General features: G+C 44.1%; 1 protein-coding gene across 5 annotated transcripts in view; it reads left to right on the top strand.

Annotated features, from left to right (window-relative positions):
• The window catches only part of kidins220a (kinase D-interacting substrate 220a), a 52,398-nt gene that overhangs the window by 5,013 nt on the left and 26,428 nt on the right, over nt 1–20,957 (top strand). For 3 of the 5 annotated variants that reach the window (XM_088002722.1, XM_088002720.1, XM_088002719.1), the window contains exons 2-23: nt 605–753; nt 1,347–1,445; nt 1,929–2,027; nt 3,317–3,415; nt 4,242–4,340; nt 4,452–4,550; nt 5,809–6,006; nt 8,116–8,214; nt 8,416–8,514; nt 8,881–8,979; nt 9,047–9,224; nt 9,304–9,468; nt 9,719–9,898; nt 10,140–10,305; nt 10,850–11,001; nt 11,864–11,964; nt 12,044–12,229; nt 12,990–13,130; nt 14,498–14,726; nt 14,814–14,905; nt 18,020–18,164; nt 18,848–19,010. In XM_088002722.1, the coding sequence (XP_087858848.1) occupies nt 622–753; nt 1,347–1,445; nt 1,929–2,027; nt 3,317–3,415; nt 4,242–4,340; nt 4,452–4,550; nt 5,809–6,006; nt 8,116–8,214; nt 8,416–8,514; nt 8,881–8,979; nt 9,047–9,224; nt 9,304–9,468; nt 9,719–9,898; nt 10,140–10,305; nt 10,850–11,001; nt 11,864–11,964; nt 12,044–12,229; nt 12,990–13,130; nt 14,498–14,726; nt 14,814–14,905; nt 18,020–18,164; nt 18,848–19,010 (3,020 nt within the window). In that variant the 5' untranslated portion in view covers nt 605–621. Of the gene's footprint in view, nt 1–604; nt 754–1,346; nt 1,446–1,760; nt 1,855–1,928; nt 2,028–3,316; nt 3,416–4,241; nt 4,341–4,451; nt 4,551–5,808; nt 6,007–8,115; nt 8,215–8,415; nt 8,515–8,880; nt 8,980–9,046; nt 9,225–9,303; nt 9,469–9,718; nt 9,899–10,139; nt 10,306–10,849; nt 11,002–11,863; nt 11,965–12,043; nt 12,230–12,989; nt 13,131–14,497; nt 14,727–14,813; nt 14,906–18,019; nt 18,165–18,847; nt 19,011–20,957 lie in introns of those variants that run through there. The other 2 variants (XM_088002721.1, XM_088002723.1) reach the window with 2 other exon arrangements.

The following is a 20,957-nucleotide window of genomic DNA, read 5'->3' as shown; positions in this document are numbered from 1 at the left end:
ATTTATGGGTATTCATGCTTTGTTTTCACAGAAGTTTCCATGTTTCAACTACTTTAATTGTTTTTACTGTGGATTCTTGAAGAAGGATTCATATCCTCATGAGTTTATCCACATTTTGTCACACTTTTGTCTGTATTTTGGGGGGATTTTTTGTGATAAAATGCTACAATTAAAAGTGTAGCATTGACCTGTACACGGACACCCCTAAATAAGTAAATCGGTGCAACCAGCTGCAGAAGTCCTCAGGCTGAAGGCCTGTCTTTAGTCTTCTTGTGAGAAAGTTTAAGAGGTATGAATACTTCTGGACTGCAGTTCTGACTTTGAAAAAACTATGAAAAAAAGATTCAGTAACTGTTTTCTTTTTTTTGTCTGGGCTGAATCGATTAATCAGATTAATCGATTACTGAAATGATCGTCAACTAATTTGGTGATCCATTAATCACTAATTGGAGGATATTGACTCAAAAAGCCAATTTGCTTTAAGAACAACATATTAGCATAATAAAAAAATATAAACATTTTGCTTTTAAATAAAAAAACCTTCTTTGTACCAGAATTTCTCCAGTGGCGTTTTTAGCTTCACTTGGATCAAATCCTGTTTCAGGAGTTTAGCCGGTCGCCATGGAAACCACCACCTCCCTGAAGATGACCTCTCTGGTGGTCCAGAGTCTGTTCAGCTACGTGGAGGAGGACAACCTGGACGCCATCAGGACTCACCTGGACAAGTTCAGAGACGTGGACTGCAGGAGCGACGTGAGTCAGAACCACTGGCCGGACCGTTTGGGTTCCAGTTTACTCCGGCGCTACGCTACCAGGAATAAATTAGATCCTAAAGAATTTAAATTAGGTTTTAAATTCTAAACGTAAATGTCAAGAATTTAAAGAATTCTAAAAAAAAAAACATTCTTAGAATTTTTGAGAATTTAAATTATTCAAATTTGAAGAATTAAAAAAAAAGTCTTTAAATTGAAATTAAATTTACATTTACTTTTAAATTTAAAGAAACTTCAATTATTAATTTTAAATTTCTGAGTTGAATTACTGAAAATAAGTAGTTGATATATTGCCATTTAAAAAATTAAATAAAAATTTAATTTAAAATAAGACATCGGAAATATGGACTGATCTCTTCCATGCGCTGCACTGTTGCAGTAATTCATGCAAAAGGAGCCCAGACCAGGAACAGAGTGCAGTATCCTCCAAACTCATTAGCCGAAGGGCGCTTCAGAACCCTTTTCCCTCCACCAAACTTTCCATGAATATGCTTGGATTCAGGACTTGATTTCAGTGTTTATTTAAATTATTTTTTTCGTATCGGTGTTAAAACCCGGCGTTTCTGTTTGCAGAGCGGACAGACGCCGCTGATGGTGGCAGCAGAGCTGGGCAGCCTGGAGATCGTCGAGGAGCTGATTCGGAGGGGCGCCGCCGTCAACATGGACGACGTGGTGAGCATCACACACACCTGGAGACACACACACACGGTGACACACACACACGGTGACACACACACACACCTGCTGATGGCATAGCAGCGAGTGGAAAACAACCTGCTCTGATGTTTGATGATGTCACCAGTCGGTTATTATGAGCCACCATGACCTCTCATTACAGCTGAAGTCATCGGTTCACCAGCCGACACCCTTCACACTCTAACTCACTCATTTACTCTCTCTGTCTCACACACACACACACACACACACACACACACTACTCTCCTGACCTGCCATTACACCAGATCACTCCGGCTTACTGCAGGAGAACAGGAAGGTTCTGGTTGTTTCTCTGTTTGCGTTTCTGTCTGACTGAGTCGCGATGCGGCACCGGGTTTCCATGAGCACCTGGTACGACCAGCTGGTAGGTATCGGCACCTGGCCGGGTCCGGAGCTGGGTCCGGGTCCGTCAGAGTAACGGCTTGGCGCTGTGTGCAGGACTGCTGGACGGCGCTGATCTCCGCCGCTAAGGAGGGACACCTGGAGGTGGTGAGGGAACTGCTGGAGAACGGCGCCAACCTGGAGCACCGAGACATGGTGAGGAGAATCTAAAACGCCAAATTTAATCAAAAGTGAAACGTAATTACTCAAGTAAAAGTAAGAAAGTACTTAACTGATGAAGATAATCATTTAATATTTAAAAACTGCTTCATCAGGTGGACTAATGTAGAAAAGTTTTATATTTTATGGACCAAAATAAAAATAACTTTATTCTTGTACTACAACTATTTTTGTAATATTAAAATCTTTATTGTCGTACAACTTTATTCTTGTAATGTTATGACTCGTATTATGCACTAAAACCAGCTTTATATTTCACCAGTGGTGAGCACAGCTAGCCAAAAAGTTAGCTTCACTAACCGCTAATTTGCTAAACAGGAATCTTAGCTATGCTAACGCTAAACCGCTAAACACGTTAAAAAGATAGCGGAGGCTAACGCTAACCATTAAGACGATTGTCTCTCAGTCTCTGAGCTGGTGTGAGACTTTTTTTTTGTGACGATTTTGAAACATTTTATTGTTTAAAGTTGTATAAATATGATGGAAAAAGTCAAAAATGTGATGAGACAAAGTTCATTCAGGTCGTGAAAATGGGTAACATTCTGTCAATAATCGGTTTAAAAGGCTCACAGGCGGCGTCCATCTTGAAAAATAAATTGAAGTACTTATGATAAAATCTCTATATCAGTATATTTTTTAGAAAGCAAGAGCTAAATATTGATTAAAATGGACCTAAATTCTGACATGTTTTGGGAGCTTAATATTCCCTCTTCTGTTGGACGTGGCGCCTCAGTTATGCCTGAACAACCTAATTCACTTTCTTCAAAATGGACATGAAATCAGATTAGTTTCTGTTCTCCTTCCTAATAGAAAATCCATCCACTTAAATCCGGCTGCCTTGGCTCTGATGTTTGTTTCTGAGATAAGGAAACCCAGACAGTCGCTGCTTCCTGAACTGCACCAGAGTTTTTAATTTTCATCCAGCCTCTCCTTCACACGCCGTTTCTGCGTTTTGGTGGCTTTCAATGCATTCAGAACGACATTAAAACAGAACTAATGGTAGATAAATAATAAACAGGAAGGGAGTTGACTCATGTGCAGTTGAAGATGTGTCAGGAGAGCTGGCTGGATTAAAATAAACCACATTGTGTTTCACTGGAAAGTGTGTCACTGTCCAGAAATAGCAGCAATCTGCCTGAATTTGGTCTAATCTGCAAAACAGAGATGTGGTGTGGTTGAACTCTTCTGTTGTTTCAATGCTGTAATTCTGGTTCTTTTGTTTGCCGTTGCTTCCTGTGCTGATGTGTCTGGATTTTGCCGCTCAGGGAGGCTGGACGGCGCTCATGTGGGCCGCCTATAAGGGCCGGACGGAGGTGGCCCGGCTGCTGCTGGAGAGAGAAGCCAATCCCAACATCACTGGGCAGGTACCGAAAACGAAAATTATCAGCTTATTTATCACATTAAAGACATAAACTCTGCTTTACAGGGATTGTTTTGATGCACAAAATGAGTTCATCAGATGTGTACATTTTTACAAAGGTGGAACTCAGAAACACCAACGATTATTTTAGTTTGTGATTAATCGATTAATGGAAAATCACATTCTGCAGATGTTTTATAAACCAATTATTCCTTATTTTATACAGCAACCAGCATGACTTTTCTCTTTTTTATAAGCAGTTTATAGAGCATAATTAGATTAGGGCCGAAACTAATAATTACTTTAATAATTGACGTTCTCCATATTTTTCATTAACCACTTAAGTAGAATTACTGTAAGAGATTCAAATAATTTCTTTGTAAAATGAAAACATTTTGTTGCCTAAAATGTGACATTTGTTCGCTTAGTGAATGCTTCCACAGATAATAAATACTGTAAACGTTCAGCTCTTTCTGCTTCATTTAACATCATTACAGTCTAGGGTTGATTATTTTATTTTTTTTATAAACCGATTAATAATTGTGTATCAAAATTAAAGCATTCTGTGTGGATCATATTTGTAGACCAAGGTGTTTTTATCTAAAATGCAAAATATTAATATTTCGTGGACTGTTTTGAGTCTGTGTGCTCCAGTTAGCGATTAATCGATTACTAAACCAGTTTCAACAATCGATTAATCGTTTCAGCCGTACTGTAAACACAACTACAGACTATAGTTTTTCCTCCTCCTGCTGCTTAAAGCAGCTGCAACCATTTGTTTGGCGCTGGTCGTTAGTTTTGGTGACATCAGCTCTGCTCCGGCCCAACAGTACAGCGTCTACCCGATCATCTGGGCGGCGGGCCGCGGCCACGCAGAGATCATCCATCTCCTGCTGCAGTATGGAGCCAAGGTCAACTGCTCAGACAAGGTAGCCAACGCCTCGCAGATGTTCATCTCTGTTTCAGACCCACACAGGGCAGAGACAACCACTTTATCTCGGTGATCTCTTCCTTTATGTATTGTAATGCATTTATTCCAGTACGGCACCACGCCGTTGATCTGGGCCTCCAGGAAGGGAAACTACGACAGCGTGATGCACCTGCTGGCCAACGGAGCTGATGTGGATCAGGAAGGAGCAGTGAGTCGTTTCCATTCATCGCCGTCATGTTTTACTCACATCGGTCACGATTAACAACTAAAAAGCAAATCCAAGCTTTCACGTAAACATTTAAAGAAGTTATTTTTAACAAATCAGCGTTGTCAAAATTAAATTGCACCCAAAGCACAAGGTGTTACTCAGTTATTTATAATTTATTCTTTAATTTGATTAGAGTCATAAACGTTTCATTAGTAATCAGTGACTTCCTGTTTCACTGGGCTATGAATACGGCACAACAAAGAAACTAAACTGTCAAACAGGAAAGTAGCCGCTGGCCCTAAACTTGCCCTTATGTACAGTTTTATGTAAAATCAACTTTTTTCAGCTTTCCATCTTGCTATGATGTTTCTCCTTCAGGAAAAACACACCTGGGGGTGTTGCCTCATTGTTTCATGCATATTAGGAAGTCCTTTAATCTCCATGGCAACCATTCAGCTGGGCAAAACGCCTGGGTGGACCAAGCTCCGCCTTCGAGGCGCAGCTCCGCCCCCACTCTACTCCTTCAGACTAGCCTGTAGCCAATAGCAAACATCTGCTGAGCTCATTATAGGAGCTACTGCTCAGTGAAAATGTTGTTAAAGGGTTAATGAAGGAGCCATGTTGGGATGACTTCCTGAAGGCGGAGCTTCTTAAAGAGACAGAGGACCAATTTGAAGGTGTTAAATTACAAAGTAAAATTTCTCATATTTGATATATATAGCATTTCTTTAACAACTGAAGAAAACATCGTTACTTGATTATGCTATAAAATGGCAACCAGGTGGCTGGAAAACAACCAATCCGAGCCAGGAAGAAGGTCTTTGCACTGTCAATCATCCTCATGTACAAGCTGCTAAATGTGTTAATGGAAGAGAAACAAGGTACTGTAGCAGGAAAACAGTTTATCCGTCATTGGTGGAAATGCTAACTAGCATTAGCATCACAACAGGCTAAATTAGCTGCAGATTGTTGCAGATGAGATTTTTAAGACCCGCCTCCTGTTTCTGATTGGTTGTTTCTCATTGGCACTGGGAGAAAGCAGAGATCAATTTCTGATAATATTCTGTCACCACATGACGGTTTCAGCAAATATGTAAAAAAATAAAATATTTCTTATAAAGTTCCATCAATAATCAGATGGATTAACACAACTGACTGTTGCAGAGAGACTTTTATATTGTAAACTGTGAAAAGAGGAGGCAGGAAGAATCTGGTAAAATGTTTGAGTTCAGAAATCTCTGTTTTCCTGTTTCCCTAGAACTCCATGACGGCTCTGATTGTGGCGGTGAAAGGCGGCCACACGGACGTCGTCAAAGAGCTGCTGAAGAGGAATCCCAACGTCAACTTGACCGATAAGGACGGCAACACGGCGCTCGCCATCGCCGCCAAGGAGGGCCACACGGAGATCGTTCAGGACCTGCTGGACGCCGGCACCTACGTTAACAACCCCGACCGGGTGAGACGCAGCGGGACGCTCTGATGTGGCATAACGCTCCGACGCGGTGGGACGCTCTGATGTGGCGGGACGCTCCGACGCGGCGTGACGCTCCGATGTGGCGTGACGCTCCGATGTGGCGTGACGCTCTGACGTGGCGTGACGCTCCGATGTGGCGTGACGCTCCGATGTGGCGTGACGCTCCGATGTGGCGTGACGCTCCGATGTGGCGGGACGCTCCGATGTGGCGGGACGCTCTGACGTGGCGTAACGCTCCGATGCGGCGGGACGCTCTGATGTGGCGTAATGCTCCGGCGCGGCGGGACGCTCTGATGTGGCGGGACGCTCCGACGTGGCGGGACGCTCCGATGTGGCGTAATGCTCCGGCGCGGCGGGACGCTCTGATGTGGCGTAAAGTTCCGACGCGGCGGGACGCTCCGACGTGGCGGGACGCTCTGATGTGGTGTAACGCTCCGATGCGGCGGGACGCTCTGATGTGGCGTAAAGTTCCGACACGGCGGGACGCTCTGATGTGGCGTAAAGTTCCGACGCGGCGGGACGCTCCGACGTGGCGGGACGCTCTGATGTGGCGTAACGCTCCGACGTGGCGGGACGCTCTGATGTGGTGTAAAGTTCCGACACGGCGGGACGCTCTGATGTGGCGGGACGCTCTGATGTGGCGTAACGCTCCGATGCGGCGGGACGCTCTGATGTGGCGTAAAGTTCCGACACGGCGGGACGCTCTGATGTGGCGTAACGCTCCGATGCGGCGGGATGCTCTGATGTGGCGTAACGCTCTGATGTGGTGTAACGCTCCGATGCGGCGGGATGCTCTGATGTGGCGGGACGCTCTGATGTGGTGTAACGCTCTGATGTGGCGTAACGCTCCGATGCGGCGGGACGCTCTGATGTGGCGGGACGCTCTGATGTGGCGTAAAGTTCCGACGCGGCGGGACGCTCTGATGTGGCGGGACGCTCTGATGTGGTGTAACGCTCCGATGTGGCGGGACGCTCTGATGTGGCGTAAAGTTCCGACACGGCGGGACGCTCTGATGTGGCGTAACGCTCCGATGCGGCGGGATGCTCTGATGTGGCGGGACGCTCTGATGTGGTGTAACGCTCTGATGTGGCGTAACGCTCCGATGCGGCGGGACGCTCTGATGTGGCGGGACGCTCTGATGTGGCGGGACGCTCTGATGTGGCGGGACGCTCTGATGTGGCGTAAAGTTCCGACGCGGCGGGACGCTCTGATGTGGCGGGACGCTCTGATGTGGTGTAACGCTCCGATGTGGCGGGACGCTCCGATGCGGCGGGACGCTCTGATGTGGCGGGACGCTCCGACGTGGCGGGACGCTCTGATGTGGCGGGACGCTCTGATGTGGCGGGACGCTCTGATGTGGCGGGACGCTCTGATGTGGCGTAAAGTTCCGACGCGGCGGGACGCTGTGATGTGGCGTAACGCTCCGATGCGGCGGGATGCTCTGATGTGGCGGGACGCTCTGATGTGGTGTAACGCTCCGATGCGGCGGGACGCTCCGATGCGGCGGGACGCTCTGATGTGGCGTAACGCTCTGATGTGGCGGGACGCTCTGATGTGGCGGGACGCTCTGATGTGGCGGGACGCTCTGATGTGGCGGGACGCTCTGATGTGGCGTAAAGTTCCGACGCGGCGGGACGCTCTGATGTGGCGGGACGCTCTGATGTGGTGTAACGCTCCGATGCGGCGGGACGCTCCGATGCGGCGGGACGCTCTGATGTGGCGGGACGCTCCGACGTGGCGTAACGCTCTGATGTGGCGGGACGCTCTGATGTGGCGGGACGCTCTGATGTGGTGTAACGCTCTGATGTGGTGTAACGCTCTGATGTGGCGGGACGCTCTGATGTGGCGGGACGCTCTGATGTGGTGTGACGCTCCGATGCGGCGGGACGCTCCGATGCGGCGGGACGCTCCGACGCGGCGGGACGCTCTGATGTGGCGGGACGCTCCGACGCGGCGGGACGCTCTGATGTGGCGGGACGCTCCGACGTGGCGGGACGCTCTGATGTGGCGTGACGCTCCGACGCGGCGGGACGCTCCGGCGCGGCGGCTCCTCACGATGCCTAGCGGTGTCTGCCATGTTTCTGTTCCAGAGTGGAGAGACGGTGCTGATCGGAGCGGTGAGAGGAGGACATGTGGAGATCGTCCGAGCTCTGCTCAACAAATATGCTGATGTCGACGTGAGGGGCCAGGTAGGGGCCGTTCCTCCCTCCATGGGTTCTCTGTGGGAAATGCAACTCTGTCCGTTTATATTGTCTTTCTTTATTGTTTTAAACTCTCTTCCTTGGATTAGAATTGCACAACGATAAATATTCACCTGTAATAATACACCCCTCTCCATGGTAAGTGTATTTTTTATTTAATAGCAGGAGTATTTGTTCTTGCCACTCTAGGATGGAAAGACTGCCCTCTACTGGGCAGTGGAGAAAGGAAACGCTGCCATGGTGAGGGACATCCTGCAGTGCAATCCTGACACGGAGAGCTGCACCAAGGTACGCGCATTATGAATGAAGTTTAAAAACCACAACTTAGAAACCCAACGGAGCAACATTCTGGAGTAAAATCATGAGTTTAACATTCTCCATCACACTCTTATCTGCCTTGATATTTACTGGAGTCTGAATGTCTCCTGCTTTAATAAAGTCATAATAACAATAAGTTGTACGACTTTCTGCAGTTGACCTTTAAAAATGAATAAAATGTGAGACGTGACGTCAGGGCAAAAGTAATAAGTGTGACTATATGTCTTTCCTCTTTGTGGAGTTAAAACAATCTTTATGCTGTAGATGCATAAATTCCCTTTCCTCCAGAAGCTGAAACCCATTAGGTATAAACTGCATGTTCTGTTTGCCTTCCAGGACGGAGAGACGCCGCTTATTAAAGCCACTAAAATGAGGAGCATCGACGTCGTGGAGCTGCTGCTGGATAAAGGAGCCAAAGTGTCTGCAGTGGACCGGGTATGGCTCTGCACACCCTGAACCGCCGCCGGTCTTTCTGCTCAGCTGTAAGCATGTTTTCTTTTAGAAAGGGGACACCGCCCTGCACATCGCGATCCGCGGGCGCAGCCGAAAGCTGGCCGAGCTGCTGCTCAGGAACCCAAAAGATGGCCGCCTCCTGTACCGGCCCAACAAAGCTGGAGAGACGCCGTACAACATCGACTGCACCCACCAGAAAAGCATCCTGACGCAGATATTTGGAGCCAGTATGAGCCACGTCTCCAGATTCAGTGCTCCTGTTGGAAAACGTTTACGTTTACTCAGAGGCTCTTCGTCTTTTCACAGAGCACCTTTCCCCAACGGAGACGGACGGCGACATGCTGGGCTACGACCTGTACAGCAGCGCTCTGGCGGACATCCTCAGTGAGCCCACCATGCAGCCGCCCATCTGTGTTGGTCTGTACGCCCAGTGGGGCAGCGGCAAGTCCTTCCTCCTCAAAAAGCTGGAGGGTGAGAAAAGGAAGTGACTTTTCCTACCATTTCTCTCCACAGACATGCAGGGCTGCAACTAGTGATTATTTTAGTTACAGATTAATCGACTATTCTGATGATTAGTCGATTTAATCGGATTAAAAAATGGGCGCATTCTGCTGATTTCTCATGTAACCTCTTTAAACTTTTTTTAGTTGATTAGATCAATAATCGATTGATAACGATGAATGATTTCAGAGTTTAGTAACTGGTTTTGTGTTTTTTTCAGATGAGATGAAGACCTTTGCAGGGCAGCAGATCGAACCGCTGTTCCAGTTCTCCTGGCTGGTGGTTTTCCTCACACTGCTCCTCTGCGGCTCAGTCGCCATCATCCTGGGCTTCACCGTCGACCCCAGGCTGGCCATCGCCGTCTCCCTCAGCCTCCTCGCTCTGCTCTACACCTTCTTTGGTGAGGAAACAAACGAGAGGAAAAATGCCATTGCAGTTTCTTGAACTTGCACCACAGCCACAAACTTCACTGTTTCACTAACATTTTGTGTTATTTGATCTTAAAAAAGTCTTATTAGAAATGGTCACTAGAGGGTGCTGTATGCCTGGTGATGGCAGCTCTTAGTTTTTCCTAACTTTTACAACATAAAGCGTATTTCCCACCTGTTTATCATGCTGGCCTTGCTTGTGTCTTTGCTCAGTGCTGGTGTACTTCGGGAGCCGGCGTGAGAAGGAGACCTGGCACTGGGCCTGGGTCATCAGCACCCGTCTGGCCCGCCAGATCGGCTACATGGAGCTGCTGCTCAAGCTCATGTTCGTGAACCCGCTGGATCTTCCAGAACAAACCGCCCGAGCCCTGCCTGTCAGGTGATCGCCATGGAAACCAGAGTCTCCGGAACATTCCGGACAGTTACGGAAAGACCTTTACATATTTAATGCCTCTGTCAAAGAAAGTAAAAGGTTCAACTCTTGAGTTATTTGACAATAGGAAAGCAACCATCAATTATTTTAGATATTGTAAATAAAACAGTAGCAACAAATAAAATGAATTATGAAGGTTCTCTAAACACAGCTGACCCTCAAGAAATGAAGGAAATAACTTTTTATACTCAAGTTAACTATTAATTGATAACGAATAATTTAGATAATCAATTAATCACCATTAATCTGATAAATCATCTCAACTTCTCAAATGCACAGAATGTAATCTGTCCTTAAAAATGATCTGGATTTTTTTGAGATGATAAATGTATATAAATGCAATAAATTTTCTGTCACATACAAAAAAATTTCATCCTGTTTTTGCTAAATATTTTATCTTTATTTTAAGTCCTAAAAATAGAAAAAAATGCTGAATCTTTAAAACTAGAGATGCTAAGACCACTAAGACCTTTATTGTTGTCTTTGACAGGTTCTTGTTCACGGACTATAACCGCCTGTCCAGCGTCGGAGGGGAGACGTCTTTGGCTGAAATGATCGCCACGCTGTCGGACGCCTGCGAGGCGGAGTTCGGCTTCTTGGCCACCAGGTTGTTCCGGGTTTTCATGAACGATGAGATCAAAGGTAACATGGCTGCCTTAGCTGTCGCCGCCGCTGCTGAAAAGCTTCTACAGCAGATGAACATTCTTAGAGCAAATATCAGATGGTTTTCAAATCTTATATTTAAATTTCTCCACAACGTGTCAAAAAGGTCAGAAGGTGATGCTGTGATACTGAGACTCCAGTAGCAGTCAGTCTCACATCATATCTGAAGAGGCCTCTGACTGAAGACCGTTGCTCTCATTACTGTGATCAGTTAGGGCCTCTGTAAACAATTATTTTAGTAATTTATCAATTATTCTGGTAATTAATCAAGTAATGGAATAAAAATTTTCCCGTTGTGTCGTAGCTATTTTAGCTAGTAAAATAAACGTATGAAAGGGAAAATCCTAATGTCCTTTTTTAAGTAAGAAAACATTTTATTGCTTAAAATGCAGTACAATTCAAAAATCGTTTTTACAAAGCTTTTCTTTTGTCAGATGAGAAATAAAACCTTTCAAATTTCACAAACTTCAATTTTAACTTTCAAGTTTGACTTATAAAAAAGAAACTTATAAAATAAAAATGTCTAATCTTTGCTTTATTATCAGCAAAGTCAATTGACTGCTGAATTAAGGGTGAAGTATTTATGGGTAACAGAGTAAATGGGGCTGAGCACAGTCTTCAGCCTTTTATTGGTGTTGAATAATAAAATAAATCATTTTAAATGCTTCAAATTCAGATCATAAGCATCTAAAACTTGCTGAAATCCTTCCCTCTTCCTCCCAGTTATGAACTGCTTTGTGTTGATCTGTGACATAAAATAAACAAACGCAGAATAGTTGTTTTAAAGTGATAAATTTCCATCTGTTTCTCTAAAATCAGTGTTTGTGTTCCAAAACTTCAGGTCAGAAATGGAAGAAAACCTGCTGCCTGCCGTCCTTCGTGTTTGTTTCGCTGACGCTGGGATGCCTGATCACCGGCGTGGTGCTGTTATCCATCTTTAGGGTAAGTTAAGCGATAAAAATCATATAGAATTCTGGAGTTTGGAGCTTTTTTAATGTGGTTATTGTTGTTTTTCCATTAGGTGGACTCTGAAAACCTGACGGTAAACGCAGTGCTGATAGCGATGGCCAGCGTGGTCGGACTGGCCTTGCTGATCAACTTCCGGACCTGGTGGCAGGTGGCCGACTCCGTCCTCAACTCCCAGAGGAAGCGGCTGCATGGCGCCGCCAACAACCTGCATAAGCTGAAGAGCGAAGGGTTTATGAAGGTGAAGACATGAACTGGACCAATTCAACCAGACATTTCTCAAGATAAAAAAATTCAGTAAATTAGCCAGATGAATAGTTTTAATGTCCAATCATATATATTTGGACCCATAGAAATTATGTTTACTGAGAATTTTTAGATTTTTAAAGATGGCTACCATGGCTTTCTTGGCCAATTGGATTAATGTTTGGTTTCATATTTTGAACCATAGAAAGCCATACATATCTTCTTCATCTTGTGTTTTCTTTTCCTGATGGACATTTTTCAAAATGGCTGCCATGGTTCTATAGAGAATATATGGTTGCAGTTCAATCAACACTACTTATTGTCAGTGGTGAGCACAGCTAACCAAAATGTTAGCTTCACTAACCACTAATTTGCTAAATAAGAATCTTAGCTGTGCTAATACACATAAGGAAGCTGATGCTAAACTGCTAAGAACAAAAAATTAGCACAAGCAGAAACCAGTAATTGCATAAAAAAGTGGAAGCTAACACTAAACACATAAAACATAGGAGTAGCTAATTGTTTTATGTGTTTTAATAAACCCAAATGTATAGCAAAAGCTAATGCTAAACAGCTAAACATACTAAAACATTACAGAAGCTAAGCCTGCATGACGGCCATCTTGAAAAACGGCAGCCATGCATTGAGCCTTCAGGTTTTGATGGTTGTGTCGACACTTTAAATATTTCACCGTTCAGAAGACCTGAACTGGAGCTGAATTGCTCTGAATTAGTTTTTCTCGTGTTTCTCGCCAGGTCCTGAAGCACGAAGTGGAGATGATGTCCAAAATGGCCAAAACAATCGACGGCTTCACCCAGAACCAAACGCGCATGGCGGTCATCATCGACGGGCTGGACGCCTGCGAACAGGACAGAGTTCTGCAGATGCTGGACACGGTGAGCGGCGTCCTCCTCTCTGCTGTCCAGGACGATTACAAACATGAGATCAAGTAGCTTGACCTCATTTTATAGATCCATCACAAATAGACGTTTATTTCAATGGTTTTTATTGTTCTGGTGGATTACAGCTAATAAATACTTCAATATTACATAAAGCCAATGACACAGGATGAAGTTATGTAATTCACTCATTAATATCCTGAAAAGAAGAGAGCTGTTGGAAAGTTCAGTGCAAGGAAAAACTTAGCTCATCTGCCAAAAGTGCCAATTTGGGACAAGATTTTCACTCATAAATTATAATATTGTTAAATTTGGATATTTTTGTTACAACAGTGTTGGTGAACAAGACTGCCAACATCTGGTGACTTTTACTCTGAATCCTGGGTGCATTCATTCCTTAAACTGGGCTAAATACAGATCAACAGTCTGGAGATTTTTAGCTTTTATCTTAATAACTCAAACATATGAGACCCTTTTTACAAAATGTTTTTGATCTGCAATGATTTAACAATCCCATTTATACAGAAATTATAATGTTTTTGTTAAAAAATATATACTTTTGCTAAACTGCCAGAGCTCAATTGAACAGTTGAGCCAGACATTTCGTTACATGAAATGCTGAGATCAACATTAGAAATAAAACATTTCTGAGTTTAAAAGTTTAACATTTTAATGTTTTTTCTGAGCTTGTTGGAGATCGTATTCTACTCTAGAAAAACGAAGGAGCAGGTTATTGGGGGATTTTTACTCCTTTCTTTCCCCCGTCGTAGAAACCATGTTGCTGCGTTTCAGCTGCAGACGTCATGTGACGCGGCGTGTTTATGGCGGAAATCGCAGCTTTAGAAGCTTTAGGTGCAGAGATTCTCCGCCCTCGGGTTGAACCTGAGGTTGCTGGTCAGAGTTTAACAAATCATGAATGCATGGAGCTGAAATTGAAGTCCTGTGACTCCCAGACAATGTTCTTTAGTGAGCAGAAAGGAAATCCCCGGCCTCGCGCTGCAGACAGGCGGCTCTCACAGGAGTCATTAGCTTTACGGGCCACAGCTGACTGCTGCCTCCAGCTGTTCACTGCTGCCTGATTACATGCATCTTCTTTTTTATGTTAAAGTTTTAGGTGCATAAAGGTGCTTAAAGGCTTTGAAAATGCTTGATTAAGGCTTAGTTTTTCTGTCAATTAATGAGTTTAATCTTTTAAATTAACATTTGGGGCGTTCTTTTTATTTATGAATAAGATGCAGGTGTTGAGACTAAGTGAACAAACAGAAACAAAATGAAATGTGAGAAGAAAAGTGTAGTTCTTTAGGTGTTTGTAGTACAAAGTGTGTCAGAAAAATATTTTATTGATCTTTTATTTTCTACTTTAGGTGCGGGTTCTCTTCTCGAAGGGTCCGTTCATCTCCATCTTCGCCAGCGACCCTCACATCATCATCAAAGCCATCAACCAGAACCTGAACAGCGTCCTGAGAGACTCCAACATCAATGGCCACGACTACATGAGGAACATCGTCCACCTGCCGGTCTTCCTCAACAGCAGAGGCCTCAGCCGCGCCAAGAAGCTCTGCATGGCCACGCCCACCAACGGGGAGGCCGACGGTATGCCCAGCAGCTAGCAGGTTGTTTCTGCAGATTAATGCAGGTTTGGCTAACTGCTAACCGGTTCCTCTGATTGTTTTCCTTCAGGGTGTCATGATGACATGGACAGACGGGTGTCTATGATCAGCCTGGCCCAGGATCAAGTCAAGGTTGGCAGCAAGACTGCTCTAAACCGAAGGGTAACACACGCACACAGTCGTGTTTTCGTATCTTGTGGGGATTTTACATTGACCTCCATTCATTTCCTTCATCCTAACCCTTCCTCTAACCGTCACATCCTTACCCTAACCAAAAGTTAATCCACACCTTGGCCCTAAACCTGACCCCTGACCCAAAAGTAGCATTTCCCCTCATGGAGACCAAGTAGCTGCGATCCCCACATTGTAGACAGAAACGGGTCCCCACAAGGATATAAAAACCTGGCTCACACGCACACGGCTACATGGCCTATTTGTTAAATTATACTAAATAATAAAAAAGGGAAACAAAGGTATTTGAAGTGAACTCTTGCTTGTTTTCAGGCTCAGGAGGAGTTGAAGTGACATTTGCTTCATTTTAATTGTTAAAGTTGAACATTTTAGGATGGGCCTATGGCCTATACAAAACATGCCTGTTACATTTTTTGGCACAAAATCTTTCTTAGATAATGAGATTTTAGTCAGAATTAAACGTTTTAGGGTGTCTTGTAACTTTAAGTCTAAGTAAGCTGCACCCCCGACCCCATCAGCCTGACGGAGCTTAACTAAGCAACTGGTGATGGTGGGAGGCATAATTACACACCACACTTTTAAGATTTTTGTTGCTAAAAAAAAATGATGAAAACCACGACTTTGTGTGAAGTTAACCCCTTAAGTAGTATTAAAACACTAATGTTTTTTCAAACTGCTCTTGGTTTTATTGGACGTATTGATATAAAAATGGCTGTAGTTGTTTTTGCCTCCTTCTGAACTCACTGCAGGAAACGCAGCTCTATCTGCTCCGTTTCCTGCCTGAGGCGGGGGGTAGCGAAGGCGTGGTGTTGGCTGGCCGGAGGACGGAGGGGACAACATGGACGAGGCGCTCAGTGTGCGGCCAGGTCCTGGTGTAATTGATGTAATGGCTGTTTATCCTTCCTGCTGTGTTGCCACAGCCTAATGACAAGGCCTAGCAGCGGTGGGTCCCTGTGACAAAACACTGGCACCAGGTCTGCTGGCAGGAGGCTAAGTGACTCTGCTGCTTTAGCTGATGCTGCCCTCCCTCCTGTGAGCCTTCCTCCCCCATCCTCGCTGCTCCCCGTTTGTTTGGTCGTTATCTAGAACATTGTCACTATTGGCTCTTTGTCTCAGTGTAGAAATCAGCATCTTAGCAGGAGGAAGCCTTTCCTTCTAGTAAGCAAGTAAAAAATGAAACTTATTCACTTATTGCAGCTTTTCCACTTGTAGATAACATTACTGCTTATTTTTATAGCGAATGCAGTGGTAGCAACTGCAGCTAAAGAGTTAGTTTTACTAACTCTAAAGAACTGATCATAATCATTAGTTGTGCTAACACTAAAGTGCTAAAGTGGCATTTAGTGGAAGCTAATGCTAATGCGCTAATTTCAGCCATTTTGATGGCCACCATGTGTCAGTTATACAACATTTGTTAAATCGCCCCAAAGGCCCAAATTTCACCCGTCATCCCAGTTTCTCTTCAGGAAGAGATTCTTAAAGCAGATATTTTGTGGTTTCAGTTTGGAGCTGTTGAGTTTTGCTAACTGCCTGATTCACCTCTATAGGACTTCAGTCAGGGCAGGACTCAGTGGATTTCAAACTGTTTACGGTGCAGTGATGCATTCTGGGTACAGAATAAACATCATTTGCTGCACAGCATCAAGTGTGCACAGCATCAACACAGATATCAAACTTTATTCCACTGAATGTTCACAAAACAGCAAAGTAGATGAGTGCTTTAGGATGTATCCAGGAAAAGGTCATTTAGGGGAAGCTAAAATGCTAAAGCTCAAAGCTAAAAATTAGCTCTGTCATTAGCAGACTAGTGGAAATGTGCACTGCACATTTTCTGTGTGCAAACCTGCTGCTTCTTCTTTTCAAATCACAAAAATAAGTAAACCTGTTCCGCGAACCGAGGCACACGCTGCCGCCCGTACGGTTAGCCGCTCTGACCTAGCGGTGGCCATATGCTGCGCCGCTCTGAGAAAGGTCATGGGACTGGTGTTAGAACTTCAAAGTGAACCAAAAGGCTGGCGCTGGCTCTGGACCATGACAGCTGTCTGGTTTCAACACAGATGTTTGCTGTGGATCTGTGTCAGGACCAAGCCTGTGTGTCGTGACTCTTCTCCAGCGGTCAGTGGTTCGTAAATTAACGGATGAATCTTTATGGTACCAACTGGGAGACTCTGTTCAAACCTGTTTCCACTGGGTTAGTTTGATAACAGCATTTTGTGTCGTGTTTGACTAAAATTTAAACTGGTTTGATGATTTGAAACACTAATATCTATTTCAAAACACACTTTATCATGGAATGTCTCAGGCCCTCAGCATCATAATGCCACCACCTTGGTTTTGGAGGAGATGAACTGAACTAACTTCAGGTTTTGGGGCTGAACCATTTCATGTTTGGTAATTATTCCCTTTGGTTTGGACGTGGTGCAGCTGGAAGGATTTACACTCTTACTTTTTTGCTTACAGACGGTTATAGTGCGTAACTGTGGCAACAAGGTGTCGCATCTGGAAAGTTCAATAATACCTGAACTTTGACCTAGAGGAGCTGAGAAGGAGGCTGCAGAGCAGTACCAAAGAGCAGATTGTATCCCCTACTCCAACATCTCCCCGGCTTTCTAAACATTGACAGGTTTTCATAGAGTAACTGATCTAAAAATGTCGTTCTGACCACACCCCCTTCACTCATACCCGCATGTGACCACGCCCCTCAGTCTCTTGACTCCGCCCATTTTGGTTAAACTTTTTAACATTTTTAAAAGCAAATATTAGCAGAGCTTGCTAGCAACTGATGTTGTTATCCAGGATGTTTCTGTGGAATATCTTTACATTGATCTTTAGCTGTTAGCATGTCATGCTGTCACACAGCAGCATTCTTCAGTCAGAGGCCTCTCCACATGTGTTGCGAGACTGACTGCTAGTGGAGATTCTTCTTCCCCATAGCATCACCGTCCACGATTGTTTTAAGATAATCGGGCAATATTTAATAGATTGAAATTTTTAATTGAATTTGATCTGAGAAACGACGAGTCTGTTTGTTCTGAAAACACTCTGTGAACCGGAAACGCTTCGTTCTGTTGCGGTTTGGTCCAGGACACGTACCGGCGACGGCAGATGCAGAGGACCCTGACCAGGCAGATGTCGTTCGACCTGACCAAGCTGCTGGTGACGGAGGACTGGTTCTGTGACATCAGCCCCCAGACCATGAGGCGGCTGCTCAACATCGTCTCCATCACAGGTCAGGCAGCAGAAACGAGCAACTCTAACATCTTAGTCCATTTATCCACAACTCAGACACCATAGAATATATACTTTATAACTATTTGACATGACAGGGTATTAGGAGCCATGGTAAGAAAATTTAAGAAAGAAAATTACAAGAATAAAGTGAAAATAATATCAGAATAAAGTTTTATTTTACTAATATATTATGATTATGATGATGTTTTTATTTAGCAAATAAATTTTATTACTAAATAGTACATTTTATTTTAGTAAAATGAAACTATTATTTTATTAATATTACAGCTTTATCCTGATATCACTTAAACTTTTAGTAATATTTTGACCTTATACTCATAATAATGTGACTTTATTCTTGTATTATTTTGACTTTATAATCTCTGATCTGCGTCATTTTTAATGTCACAAGCCGAAAAGTTTGGGGAACGATACACTACTGAAAGGATGCAAAATGAAAAGCCTTCACAGCGATGAGGTGGAAATCAAACTCATCCTTCAAAAAGCAGCTAATTGATGCTAGCGCTACTAGAACAGATGAATATTATTGATCTAAACACAGGAAGTTTTAAAAGCATCGATCTGAAGTTTCTGTTTTGTAAAAACCCCAAACGGTAAATGTTAGAGGTTAGATGAAATGCATAGCAGAGTGAACGGTGACCTTTGACCCGACGCGGACAGGTCGCCTGCTGCGCGCCCATCAGATCACCTTTAACTGGGACCGCCTGGCGTCGTGGATCCACCTGACGGAGGAGTGGCCGTACAGAACGTCGTGGATCATCCTGTTCCTGGAGGAGGCCGAGGCCGTGTCGGATCAGGTCACACTCAAGACCATCTACGAGAGGTAACTCAACCGGCTCGGTTTTACAGTACAGCTGAAAAATACTATGTCTTATCAGGCGGTGGGAAATTTTATTGAAGTTAATTACGAGATTTATATTCAATAATGATTCAGTTCAATTCAGAAACATTTTTTGCTGCAAAATAATGGAATAAATTGCTATATAAACTCAACAAAAACAATTTTTATTGATTTTAATCTGTTTAAATCGTAATATAAAGATGTTCTCTTAATTTTATGACTTTATTATGGTGATATTGCGACTTCATTGTCGTATTGTTACGACTCCTTTTAGCACAACTTGAACACAACAGGTTTTTCCAGCATCCAATCAAATCGATTAGAAGCAGAAATTAAACCCAGTAGGAAGAAAGAAGCGACTTTATTGCTGCTGTTTAAAGATGTGCATCAGATTTACAGGCGTACCAGAAATGCAACACAATAGTTCCAGCTTGAGTCTGTACAACAAAAAAATGTGATTAATCGCCACAAATTCAAAATGTTTATAGGGATTTATGAGATAAATCAGAGCAAAGAGGTGAGTGTTTGAAGTGGGAGGAGAATAATGCATGGTGTTTAGTTTCTTTTATGTCTTTAAGAATATAAAATCTAAAAAAGTGAGGCAATTTTTTATTTTCAGTTAGAAATGAGCAGATTTATTTTTTTCTTTTATTGATTTTTGTTTAATATTTGAAACCCCAACATTTGAGTTTGTGGCTGAAATGTTAAACTTTCCAAGGTTTTTCTGCTTCTTTTTTTATTTTTCCTCTTTTGCTGAATTCCACCAGTAATCCAGTAAATTTAGTGTGAAATTATAATCCAGTCTGATTTCTTGTTGGTGAATGCAACCAGCAGGTGGCAGTAGTGGACCTTGTTTTCACTCCGTGCCTTTAGTCAGAAGGTCTCTGCTAATTGGCAGCTTCTGTAATTGATCACATCGTTTAAGGCAACATTTAAGGAATGTGGAGGAATAACTCTGTGCACATGCTCAGTTCGACTTCCTGTTCCTGCGAGGTCAGCGGGGCTTTTTTAGGCCGGCCGGCTGCGGACGGGGGGAGCCTGAGTCTCTGGGTTTAGGAGCTGCTGTGCATCAATCTCTGGCCTTTAAAGGTCGCACTCTGTCACAATACACTAGCGCCCACGACTCCTGCGGCGGGGATGTGTCACAGACCGTTACTGTCAGCGCCGCTCCATCCCCCCGCCTCCAGCCAACGCTGCACCCCATTACAAATGAGTTTCATCCGCAGAAACACAGATTTCACATTAAACTCTGGAATATCTGAATCTGAGCGAGATTTGCAGCTGCAGCGGCGCGCTTTCCGCACAACAAGAGTCCGGTTTGTGTTTATCTCGGTCTGTTCGGCTGTGGAAGGAGCTGACTTAATGATGATGACAGGAAATCTCAAACAGGCTAAACACAACGCCTTGTCTGCTGGCTTTATCTCCAGCAGCGATCTTCCGCTGATAAGACTCAGGCTTCTGTCCGAGGAGCTTTTTATGTCTCTTCCTCTTTCTGCTCACACTCTGGATCACTTTCAGTCACTTTTCTCCTCTTCCTGTCGCCAAATTACATCTAAACAAATTCACTGCTGTAATTTTGTTTTAAAATGCTTGTTTTGTGTCCTGAGTGTAATGTTTTCACCGTTTCTAGCAGCAGCACCCCCCCTGAGCTCTACTAAGTGAATATATTAGTGGTGAAGTGAACGCGGGGGTGAGTCAGCCCCCTTATAGGTCAACTGTCGCCCTGCATCTCAGTCACAAGGCAACACGCTCCTCTCTCCTCCTTCCAGATCTTACTGCTCAGCTGCACCCACATTACAAGAAACATGTTTCACTTCTCATCTGAAAACGGATAAATAACGACTTTATTACAGCCGGTTTGATCGTTTTGTGAGTTTCTTCAGCTGTTTTTCAATGTGATCCATCCAGAAACATTTTTCCACCAGGATT

The sequence above is a fragment of the Poecilia mexicana genome, unplaced genomic scaffold (genome assembly GCF_051168715.1).
Source record: "Poecilia mexicana isolate PSO_F unplaced genomic scaffold, ASM5116871v1 scaffold_22, whole genome shotgun sequence".
In the NCBI taxonomy this organism is placed as follows: domain Eukaryota; kingdom Metazoa; phylum Chordata; class Actinopteri; order Cyprinodontiformes; family Poeciliidae; genus Poecilia; species Poecilia mexicana.
The sequence above is the reverse complement of the archived record's forward strand: the minus strand, read 5'-3'. Positions and strand labels throughout refer to the sequence as shown.